This window comes from Thunnus thynnus, chromosome 12 (genome assembly GCF_963924715.1).
Source record: "Thunnus thynnus chromosome 12, fThuThy2.1, whole genome shotgun sequence".
Lineage (NCBI taxonomy): Eukaryota > Metazoa > Chordata > Actinopteri > Scombriformes > Scombridae > Thunnus > Thunnus thynnus.
The window spans coordinates 24,964,972-24,977,463 of record NC_089528.1 but is presented as its reverse complement, the minus strand read 5'-3'; the positions used below and the strand labels follow the sequence as shown (position 1 = coordinate 24,977,463).

At 39.6% G+C, this 12,492-nt stretch overlaps 1 protein-coding gene across 2 annotated transcripts in view; it reads right to left on the bottom strand.

The window, feature by feature from the left end:
- Nucleotides 1–552: 552 nt before the first annotated feature.
- Nucleotides 553–12,492, bottom strand: part of tesk2 (testis associated actin remodelling kinase 2) — a 31,576-nt gene continuing 19,636 nt past the window's right edge. Inside the window, exons 6-13 of one of the 2 annotated variants that reach the window (XM_067606529.1) lie at nt 11,278–11,424; nt 8,987–9,069; nt 6,907–6,991; nt 6,474–6,557; nt 5,576–5,662; nt 3,978–4,119; nt 1,812–2,345; nt 553–1,692 (exon numbers count right to left, since the gene is read on the bottom strand). In XM_067606529.1, the coding sequence (XP_067462630.1) occupies nt 1,361–1,692; nt 1,812–2,345; nt 3,978–4,119; nt 5,576–5,662; nt 6,474–6,557; nt 6,907–6,991; nt 8,987–9,069; nt 11,278–11,424 (1,494 nt within the window). In that variant the 3' untranslated portion in view covers nt 553–1,360. The remainder of the gene's footprint in view (nt 1,693–1,811; nt 2,346–3,977; nt 4,120–5,575; nt 5,663–6,473; nt 6,558–6,906; nt 6,992–8,986; nt 9,070–11,277; nt 11,425–12,492) is intronic. The other variant, XM_067606530.1, reaches the window with a different exon arrangement.

Here is a 12,492-nt window from a genome sequence, read left to right as displayed (position 1 = left end):
ACACTGTTTCAGGACACATGATGACACCATTAATTAACCTTTAGGTGTATACAGTTCACATGACTACCAGCCTTTATCTTAAATCAGATGTAAATTTTTAGATCAGTTTTGCATCTTGTTTCTATAAATTTCAGTGATATAAAAACTTAACTTTAAATTTGTTTTAGAGTGTGATTCATCATAGTAAATACATTTTATTTTTGACAGTTTTAGCATCATTGTGTAGTAATGTAGTCGAAAGAGAGAACTCTTAAAACCCTTGAGATGCTTTTGAGAAAATGACATCTGAGATTTGAGAGCAAAAACACAATTAAATTTCTATGCTCCTCTTCACAACCTTCATGTTCGCCTGCAGTTCGTGAACGCTCCGCTATGACCGCTGATGATACACTGTTTGATGCCTATGACCAAATACAACGATCTCCTTGTCAATAAGAGGCTACCAACCTGCTGTACTTTTAGTTAGTGGGCTAACTGGTTGTTAAATATGGTCCTTTCAGAGCTCATGCAGACAATGTAACAACCACTACAAATGCTGAGCTGCTTGCACAAATATAATCTGGAATAAACTGTATGAAAACCTAAACTGAGACCATCTCTAAACTCATCTTCACCATTGCAAGGTATAAAGTAGTGGACTGTAAATCTGCTAAATGAAGATACCACTCCAGCCTTCTTTTTCTGTGGTGCTTTAAAACGACTTCAGATTTAATGTCTCATGAATATCTGTGTTTGAGGCACACATTTATTATAAATCATTATAATATTTCTCAACTGAATGTCAGCGAACTGTCTCCTTAATCAAAAAAGATCTGGGATGTTTTTGATTTTAATATCAGGGGTTGTGTAACAAAGAACACGTTGGGGCGGGAAAGTAAAACACTCACACATACACAACACAAGGGATCTTCAATACCCCTCATCAAAACATCTAATGTAAGAAACCCTTACAGGAAAAAAAATCTACATCATCTCACAATATTAAATATAAACAACTTTTTCAAAAAAATAATCTCTATGCTGGGTGTCCATTGTGTTGATAATAGCCTTTTTTTGTGCTAAATGGAGACTTGTTCTGTCACACCTGGGTTATAAGATCTCTGAAAAATAGTTATTTATCTGAATCAGGTGTGCTTGATTTCTTCAACATGTCATACATTCACTTGAAAGATAAAAATCAAGTGCTCTATCTTTTCTTTTCGTTAGATTTTTACCAAAGTCTTTGAAATGTGTCCAGTTTTTCAGTCTATATTTATCCTCACATCCAGAGGTCAGAGTCTCTCTCTCTCCAGTCCCGAACCCCCACCGTCCTCTCCGCCACCCCTCCGTGTGTGTGTGCCTGCGTGGGTTTACAGGTGCGCTACATGGGGGAGGTGTGTGTCCCTCTTTCTTGTTGCTCCTCTTCCTCCAGGCTGCTGGAGCAGTCCATCGCCTCTCCACTGTCTCTCTCGCTGCTGGGGATCATCGGAGACCAGCTCTCCCCAAACGCATCCTCCTCGTTTCCCTCCTTCTTCCCTTCTACTGCTCCATCCTCCTCCTCCTCCTCCTCCCCCTCCTCTTCCTCCTCCCCTCCTCTCTGCCTGCAGTAAGGTGGGATCTCAACCACGACGTATTTCTTCGCCCAGCTGCTCAGCCCCGCTTTCTGTCGGACATCGTTTCCCATCAGGCCTGACTCGGACCAGGAGTTAGCTGCTGAGAGAAGAAGTGGAGGGAAAAGGAAAAGAGCAGAAAAAAGGTAAAAACACACTGAAAATAAATGGAATGATGAAAAAACAAACTTAAACAACAACCTAAACATTCAGAGAGCTCACCTGGCAGCGTTGTGGACAGCTGGCTGGAGTTACAGGTGAGAGAACCGTTGTTATTGGAGTTAACAGCAGCAGTGACGTGGAAGACTTCGGACCGCGGGAGTTGGGGGGACACCGGTAAGGAGTGACACTGTCTTCCTGGCAGCTGCTGCCAGTAGTAAGACGTCTCCTGTTGGGGTCCGCCGGGTCCGTGAGCAGGGGGCAGGTTACTGAACACACTCCCCGGGGGCGAGTGGAGGTCAAACACCAGCGAGAAGACAGACTTGCTGGGCACGTCGTAAAACTTGATCTTGCCCCCGCACAGGTCCTCTCGGGCGGTGAAAGGGTTGATCTTGCTAGCTTTGGAGGCTCGCTGGGAGGTGGGGGGGTTGTAGTAAGGGTCCTGGACGTTGACCTTTCTTCCCGGTTTGCAGGAGAAGATGTCCGATTGGCTGCGGCTGAGCCAAATGTTTCGTCGGGGGCGGGGAGATTTGGGAGGGATTTTGTCATCCTGGAAACCGAGAGGATTCAGACGCTTGAAGCCCTGGATCTTCTCACCTTGAAGAGACAGAGGAGGTTTTTGTGACTCATTTTGCATAAAATGTACATAAAACTGTGATAAAACATAATATTTACTTGTTGCATCTTTGATTTGGAGAGAAATAAACATGTAGATGCCATACTGACATATCTTGTTCATGGTTTCTGAAGGTAAAGTGAAAATCTAATGTAACCACCAGGTGGCATTACAGGCTAAATCCTGCATCGAGTGCAATTCATGGTTTCCTTCAATCCCTGTTCAAATGCTTCCAGAGGCACTTTACTGAAGTTTGGTTGGATTTTAATTTTCTCATAAACTTTAATTATCACTGATTTTAAGTCTCAGTTTCCAGCAATTGTTCATTTTGTTTAGAAATCAGCTTTGTTCATATAAGCACATATAAATGTTAGTTCACAAAATCTGTCATTCCCAGTGGTCTTGCATGTAAACTAACGAGCTATCCAGGAAAACGTCTTATTTTATCTTCCTCTCATTTCTCAAAGTATTTTTGCACATCGGAGTGATCGAGAGTCTTGTTTATGCCAGGAAATATCTGAAGGAATTACTCATGTTGCTCATGAGGACCCAAAAAAAGCTACTCTACAAAAATATTTTGCTAAAAGTGTTTTGTTACGCAGCAGAAATATTTCCTACTATTTCCTACTGATCTCAGGAAATGCTGAAGAGAGATGGAAGAGGAGGAGGAGGAGGGACAGACACAGAGAGAAAGACAGAGAGAGGGAGAGGGAGCAGAAGAAGTTTATGATGTAATAATCGACAGAGAAGTGTCAGATCCAGGCCAAGTTTTCTATACACACATATATATTCTGCTTCTTCTAGATTTACATCCTATCATCAGATGAGAAAAAACTACATTTGTCACTGTTATAAATCACGACTTCATCCTGTGACATCATGTGTTCGTGCTCTGCTTTAGACAGTGTCGCCCTGAGGAAAAGGATCTACGTTCGGCTTGTCTAAACAACAACCTCACTGCCTCCTGACTCCGTGACGGTCGGACATGCGGGCGGCTGAACGCTGAACCAAATTAGAAGTGAAACCTGGACCTGCATGGATCAAGTATCTGTAAACAGGAAGGTTGATCTCGGACCAGTTTTCCTCTTAAGCCCTTAAGTTTATGTTATCAGAAACCATTCTGGCTCCGGATCTTTGAAGGGTGATGCTGGAGATCAGGGGATAGATATAGATATAATAGTGAGGTTATCGCTCGCCTGACAAACTTTCTGACTTTCTGAAGTGAAGTAAAAATCTAGTTTGGCTCTGGTTGATTGGATGTGGACAGTGTAAACAGTTTCCTCGTCACTGACTAACTGGACAAACGTGACATTGTGCTTTGCAAGAGGAACTGCTGTTAGGAAAGGAGAGAAGTTTCCGTCAGACTTGTCACAGACTACAAGTGAAATATTGACTGGTTGGCAGTCTGACTACATAATAGTACAAGCAGAGTGAATGCATGTGGTGGTAAAGTGGGGTGAAAGGCTCTCGAGGCCAAGAGGGGTGTTGTAAAAAACATTTCTGCTGCACTGCTTGGATAACAGCTTCCCTTCCTGTCAGCGTAAACCTGAAGCTGAAACGACAGATCACAGAACTACACAGCGTGACTTTGCTCGTGTGTTCAGCGTTCATACCTTTGGGTATGGTCTTCTTGTCGTTGTTGTCTGCGCTGAGCGGGACACACTCGTGCTCCATCTCTTCAACTTTGAGCCGTGCGAGGATCTCCTCCAGGTGTCTGACGATTTCTGGGAAGGATGGACGGAGTTTAGGGTCCATCTGAAGGAGAACAGAACGGAGAGATGAAGGAGGATGACTGTGAGACGACGTATACATGATTATACATCCCATTTAAAAGGAGCCACATTTAAAATTGTAACATAAACTGTTACCATGTTACTTATGAGACATTATGATAATTAACATAAACAGACAAGGCCAAAGAAACGTTTCCTCTTTTTTTCTGCAAGGTTTTACAGTGTGAAAGTGACATTTTACGAGTTTGGTTTTCCAAGAAATCTGCTTTATTGCTTTATTGAAGCAGTTTCTCAGGCAAACTGAAAAACCGCTTCCTTCATGATAATTGTTCTGAATGAAGAAACAAACATCTGCTTTGTAACTGGAAATAAGAGAATTTACAGGAAATGTGTTCTTAAATACACCAATACAATTACATTTTTAGTTGTCTTCAACAATCAAATCCCACTTTTGCCTTCTTCAACACTAAATTACAGATATTTTAATCTGTTGTTGCACCTTAAATGAAATGATTAAAATAATTAAGGAAAATTAGAAGACAATTAGAAACTGAGGATGAAGATGCGTGGAGAGGGGAATTGTATGAAATTTGGAGACGTGGACAGATGATGTGGCTGCTGAGAGAAGTCAGAATACGTAAATGTGGATCAAATACGAAGGAATGAAGCTAATAAAGAAGTACAAAGGGGTTAGAGTAAGACGCAGGAAAGATACTGTAAACATGACCGTTCAAAATGAAATTAGAGAAAAACCTGGAGGGGGAAGAAGGAAAACAAGGATGATAAAAGCGAGACAACAGACATGGATGAGAAAGGATGGAGGGAGCCAATATAGGATCAATCAGCAGGGTGCCCCAAAATCTTTAATGCCTTTATCCTCTGTGATTTGTAATTATGTCTACCCGCTACAGGATTCAGGAAGTCCGGGAAAAAAAAAAAAAAAAATCACAATTACAGTCCGATAATTATGATATAATACCAGCAAAAAGAAACTGGCCAAATCTCCTGAAAAAAATACATTTTATTCGGTTTGATTCACTAAATTTTCCATATTTCATTACTCAACTGAACAACAAATCTAATGCATGTATGAATAGTGCAAAAAGAACAAGTCCACCAAGTCACTGATCCAGCTTTCAGAGAATAGAAGACCCCCTGGATAGTGAGCTAAATCAGATTATTCAGATAATCAGATTGCTCCTCCATTTCTGAAGTACTTAAGAAATTAAAAACAAAACAGGAGAAATTACAAGAAATGACCAAGGAATGCTATTTGGGAAATATAAAGAAAAGTATCTTTGACATTATAGATGGACTAAAACATGGCAAAACTTGACCACAATTCACTAACTTTGCCAGCTGTATTAAAGTTATTGCCTGACAATTTATATGCCGCCCAGTTATATCACAAACGGGCTTATTTTTTTTACAATAAATGTGAACATCATCACAGACAGAAACAGACATGGTGCACTCACATTGCAGCAGTTGAAAGCCAGCTGGAGGAAGTCGGGCGGACAGTCTCCAACCATGTGCTGGAACATGTGGTAGTCCAGGCCGAAGTTCTGGTCAGGAGGACAAGACGACAACAAGACGGAGAGACACAGAGGCGTGAGTATATGAAAGTTAGACAGGAAATTCATTTTTACCATTCTGATAGCAGGATAAAGACAGACAGAGCTTCATCACATGTTTGAAATACTTTAACTCTTCTGCCAAAGCCAGCTCCAGGTCAAATTAATCCCGCTGACATGGTCCTGCTGACTGCCAAACTCTCTTATGATTGTAGACCATCAAGGATTAATAACTACATTTCTGAGTTTGGATTCATTTCTAAGCTTGGCTTAAAGGCACATCCATTAAGTCTGATATTTTGGCTTCAACTGGAAATGTTTTATTAAGTGTGAGTTTTAGTCATTTATTTTCTGTACAATTAATTGCAGTTAGAATAAAGTTTGAGACCAATTTGGCCCAAAAAAAAGTTGTTTAAAACAACAGATGTAACTAATATAGCTGAAAAGGCTGCGTTCATCTGTACTTAAAAACAATTACCTGTAATTTCGTTATATTTATGTACTACTTTACACATTTAATACTAAATACAATACACTGAGAGAACATGAAGATAGATAGAAGGTAGATGGCTTGCTACTTGCCAAACATACTTTAAAGTCCTGGTATAATTTTGTTGAAATGGGTAGAATGTATCATCAACATTCAGTTCTTTATTGTTCATATATAATGTCAACAGTGTAAACAAGGTGAGAACTATGGGATACCGAGAGGATTAACCTGTGGACATTGTAAACAAACACGCAGACGGAGTGTTATGAGGTTACGGGGTGGTAAAGAGGTGAGGAGGAGATATTCAGTCACCTCTGTGCGGGGAAGGAAATCGGGGTCAGCCTGGATCCTCGCAATGATCTCGCACAGAATTATACCATAAGAGAACACATCGGCCTGAAAAACAGACACAATATCATCATACAGATATTCAAAAACGAAAACTTCCTTCTTAAATAGCCTGTTTTACTGTTAAGTGGTGCATTTGTAATATTCCCAAGACTTATACCACAGATTTACCAAACTCCCTGACCTTCCATGTCCGAAATGCAACTCTCTACAGATATGTTACGATCAATGATCTCATTCACTTGCTTTGTAATGCTAACACTATGCTTTTATCTGTTTCATCTTATGGGAGCTTATAAACTTAATCTGATGAAATTTTATGAGACATTATTTTGCATCCTATCTTAACTACCACTTCTTGGTATCAGTTGGCAGAAGTTGAGGTCGGTGATCTCACCTTCTCGTTGTAATGTTCATCTCTCAGAACCTCTGGGGCCATCCAGAAAGGGGAACCAACTACTGACAGCTTCTCTCCTTCAGCGCTACACACAAACACAACATATAATTATGCACAACATGTTGACATCTTTGGCTCATCATAATGAGGAAGTCATCTGTGCAAGATAATTTAAGAAGGTTCAGGGGCTTTGAGGTGATTGAACTCTAAGTTCCTGGTTGACTAATGCAATAACACCATGTTTACAAGGGACATATTCAGTAGTGTAGATACTGTGTGTCAAACTGGTGAAAAGTTAGGATGATATAATCCTCTTGTGACCCCTGCAAACACCAGAAAAGCCTCACCTGACCCTGGTCATGTAGTGTGTAAATAAAGACTGTAAGATTGCAGAGAAAAACACAAAGTTGGGCTTTCTGTTGCCATTTTCAGTTTTCCGAAGAAATCGTTGTTCCAAGCAGACCCTCTAATGATCACATAATTACAGTTTTTTAAATTGTAGCAGACCAAGAATCACTACGGTTTTACCTTCCAATCAGTTTCAAACATATTTCAGATGCTCTCTAATCCTTTGAGTTCAGTAGCTTTTGGTGTATTTAGATTTAGATTGGGTGAAGTCCAATCAATGCAAGCAAAGATGTGTCATTTCTTGGCGAATGACAGCTTCTCCATTAGTAAAAATAATATATGTGACTACATTCTGGCATGCAAATCTATACATACCCACATACCAATGCATAGAGATATGAGATTATACATTACAAAATTATAATTTTTGCCCAAGGCTTGCCCACTTTGTTTCTGAAGACAGTAATTTAGTAGAGAGAACACAAGCCCCCTCCTTTCTCGTGCCATTGAAGCATTAAAAAAAAACAAAAAACCCTGCACTGATAGTATCCTCCTGTTATCAAAACACTAAAGTAGAGAATGTGAGCTGTACACGCCGCTGTTAATGTTAGTGTCTGACCCGTGTGTTAATAAATAACCCTGTGTCTGGTATGAGGAGGAGGGACGCTCTTACAAATAGCTATAACAGAGAAAGGTAGAAAAAAAACATAATAGCGGGAAGCAAATATGTACAAATCGATGATAAGATGCTGGAATAAAAATCTTCTGATGTAACATTTTCCCTCCGTATATGTAATTAAAATGAATAGCGCCAGATATTTATCTTGACAAGGCTTCAGAGGGTCAGTGAGAAGATTTCTTTTCTCATGTGAAGGGAAGTGCGGCCAAGAGGATACTTAAAATAAACTAAGACAAGGCAAAAAAAAGCTACCTAAGAGACACCCAAACACATACCAAACTACTGAAGTACTCAACGTGGCCTCCAGAGACAAGTATTTGTGTTTTGAGGCTACAAAATTGGCTGGAACTTTTTTATCAATGGAGCCAAATATCACTTTAAAGCTGCATATGTGATTTTTTTTGTCACTAAGGGGGAAACAAAATAATCGAAACAAGCTAACAGGTAGTGTAAACAGCTACAACCATACTTCAACTTATGAAGTTGTTATTGCTAATACACTAACAAACAACTGGCTATTTACACATCAAGCAAATACAACATTAGTATCCGTTTTTGAGTCATGTGTCCGGCCACCTGAAAAATCTCACTCTCCGTTTATCTGAGCTTTTCTGAGAAACAACATTTTGGGACTCAAGTTGCTACATGTTTAACTTTGTTCGTCGGCCACTCGCTAACTGTCTGTCTGTCTTTATGTGATTCACAGGTTGTGTTTTTTTTAACTGGAAACATCCGCCTACATGTGTTGGTGAGAACAGCTGAGACATAACCACACAGTCAATGCGCCGTAAGACCGAAACAGCAAGCTAAAAGAGGCTACAGAGCTACGTCAGATAGAGTTAGGTGATAAGTCTCCATGATTTCAGCACTGTGAGCAGCTCCTTCTACACTACAGAGTCATTAGATTCAATGTTAATATAAAAATTATTGATTAATGCCAGTTTCAGTAACTAAGTAAGGCAGTAATGCTGCTAGAGGAACAGAAAATATGCTTTCAAAAGGCTTTTAGTTGTTATACATTTACTAAATGTAAGATTGGATGTAACTCCTTACAGATTAGTGGGAATCTTTTCTGCCAGGCCAAAGTCTCCCACTACTGCTGTGAAGCTGTTGTCATCACATTTGATCAGGCAGTTCTGTGAATACAAAAAAAAAAAAGAAACATTGTCATAATCAACACATACTGTATGTGTAGTTGAGGAAGTTGCAACACTGAAGGATTTCAAAAAAACATTTTGTGGCTCAGAGATATCAACATCCACTTCCTAAATGAACTTGAACTCAAGCCTTCAATATTAGTTTACAGAACATTCTTGTTCTGTGTACGACTGAAAATGGGAACTAACGGGACATTTCAGCGTGCATACCCATGAGGTTCGGGTTCTTACTCTGCACCGTAAAGGGGACTTTGTTTGTGAATCTATTGTTACGGTTAGTTGCTGCACATACAGGACTTACACTCTTGACAGCATTAATAATTCACAACATCTGGTACCGAGTGGAGCTGGATGTTGATCTTCTATAAACTCGTACTTTATTTATAGTGTACATATCCTTATACTTGACATCATTCATAAAACATTAGCCAGTTGCACAACCAGATTCTCACTATGCTTCCTTCCTGTAAGTGCAGTTACGTGCTGCTTCGGTGTACATTCATGTGCATTCAATGTATTGTTATCTTGCTCTTTAATCCTTGTATCACGTGGCATTGTGTTGTAAAACGTATGTGCTCCTCTGTGTCAGCGCCTAATTCCTTGCACTTTGTGAATATATTGGATGGGTATACTGGCATGTAGCTCTATAAAACTACAGTATAATCTGTAAAACATAGGATAACAGTACAGTTGGTATGAGAGAGTGTTTGAACAGATACATATTATGAAACAAAGAAGAGAGAAAGTTTCTCTGTTCGTTGACTTTTATAACTGAGGTACAGTATGAGTCATGAGCACATGGACTTTGTAATAATTGGAGGAAGTATAATCAACCATGCTACGTTTAACCATTTAACCCCTGATGTCAGCTAAAAAAAAAAAATATGCTGGCTTTTCAATTTTTCCTTCAGTTTCTCTGAGCAGGTTTTTACTCCTCTGCAGATTGACCATCTTTAAGCTGAGACAGGAAATGAATATGAGTTTATTCGTTCACTGGCGCTGTCCGCTGCCAGTTCCATGCCAACATGGCTCCGGGTCAAGTTGGAAAAACTAGAAGCTGCCTGTTACAGATTATCACATCTGACAGTGACACTGTGTTCTTTGCAGAGACGTTGGCAGGTCCAGGAGTAAAGGATACGTTACATCTAACATCTAACGCAGGTTTTACATACAGAAGTTGCTTCATCCTTCTCGGGTCAAACACTGATGATGTACTACAAGCTGTCAGAACCGACTAATATTTAAATAAATGCTAAACAGTTCTGTATAAAGGCACTAGGCCACCTGATAAATTATTATTAGTCAAATGAGGAATTAGACAAAATCTTCTCAACTAATACATTTTCGTCCCAGTCATATGTTTGTCTTTTCCTCTTCACAGAAATACTTGCAAACAATTTACCGCTGGCCTTCTTGAAAAAATGGCAGGATAGTCTAACATTAATGCATAACTGCAACATTCAAAGGTATTTTATAAGTAACAGACAGTTTGATTAATAAGTGTTACTTAAATCAATTGTGTGAGTGACTCAAGATATACAGAATATATGCCTCTATCAGTTTTATGGTGAGTAAAACAGTTAGAGCTGCAACAATTAGTCAATTAATTGATAAATGGTCAACTATTAAATTAATTGCAAGCTATTTTGATAATCTATTAATCCTTTTGAGTCATTTTTTAAGAAAAACACGACCAAATTCTCTGATTCCAGCTTCTTAGAAGTGAATATCTTCTGGTTTCTTTAGTTTTCTATGTCAGTAAACTGAATATCTTTGGGTTGTGGACTGTTGATCAGGACAAAACATTTCAGGTTGCATCTTAGGCTTAAAGAAACAGTCATCAACATCTTTCACCATTTTCTGATATTTTATAGACAAAACAACTTATCGATTAATCAAGAAAATGATTGACAAATAAATTGATAATGAAAATAATCGTTAGTTACAGCTCTAAAAACAGACCCAGGACCATACTTGGGCCTCTAAACTAAACACACTACTCATCAAAGCTCCCATTTATCAAGATAAATATTTTAAAAAATTAAATACTTATGTAATAAACATAATAAATACAAATGTACAGTGAGTATTTTGTTCTACTGTGGACACAAGCAGGCCTGCAGTTCTATCTTTAGCTATGGGTTCTCCTCCTAACGACCAATTAGCCTACTATCTATCGTAACTAACCTTGGAGGTCAGATCCCGGTGGAATATGCCTTTGGAGTGCAAGTAGGCCAGACCGCTGGCGATCTCATAGGCCAGTTTTACCCTGGTCGGCCAACTCAGGTGTTTGTTGCTGTCTAGAAGCTGCTCCAGGTTTCCACCGTTGATGTACTAGAGAGAAAGAAAGCGAGACACACAAATGAATGAACAAAACACTGACAAACAAGTGCAGGAACATACTCCTAAACTGGCAAAGAAAATTGAGAAATACTGATTGTTTAACAACTTATTATGGGCTACAGAACAAACTGTGCTATTTAGATTGACAAATTATATCTTACGACTTTGCACAAACAGTAATTACTTAAACTAAATGTTATTTAGCCAGAAATTTCATTGCTATCCTCTGAACTGCAAAATGTTTGGCTGCATACTGTATGTCCATTATATTATTGAGTTGGGAAGATGTCAAAACGACTTTTCTCAGGAGTTAAACGTGAGATGGCTGATCTCAGTCAGTGTGAATACTTTAATCATAGCAACATAACACTGTCAGGTGCCAGCAAGACAAACAACAGATGACTGTCTAGCTATCTTAAGAATTTACTGGCCAAATGGTAACTGACTGATCTGGTTAAAAATATACAGACATGCTTAACAAATAGCACAAATGTACTGAGTACATTACAAAAACCCAACCGCCTATCTGACTTCATCAGAGTGGATGGTTGGTGGGGTGTTTGGGTTACAGACAGCCTGCCTGCCTGCCTGCCTGGAGGGCTAGCTGGTGTATCGACCAACTGGCTGAATAAAAATCTGGCTGGCTTCCTGTTCAATTGGCTGACAGAACTGCTAGTTTCCTAAGTACATGAATGTCGACCGTCTGATTCATCATGCAGGCACAAGAGTGGGCGGCCAAGAGAACAAATCAGCTCAGTGGGTTTAAAAGTATCCAGGGTCCTTCACTCTGTCTGTCAGCTTTGATCCAGAAGAACCTGTCTGACCTTGCTGCTTGCATGCAAACACACTAGCAGACACACTAATCCCATGTCACATATCACGGACAACATGGGTTAACTAGAGAGAGCGGAGATGGGATAAAGAGCTGGTCTAGTTTAGCTGTGGTGATCGGTTTGAGTGACAGGCACAGAATTAGGACAGAGGGGGCTGACGGTGAAGGGAGGAGGTCTCTACGTCTTCACACGGTTGAATGAACTGGGCTCGGTATATTATTACAAC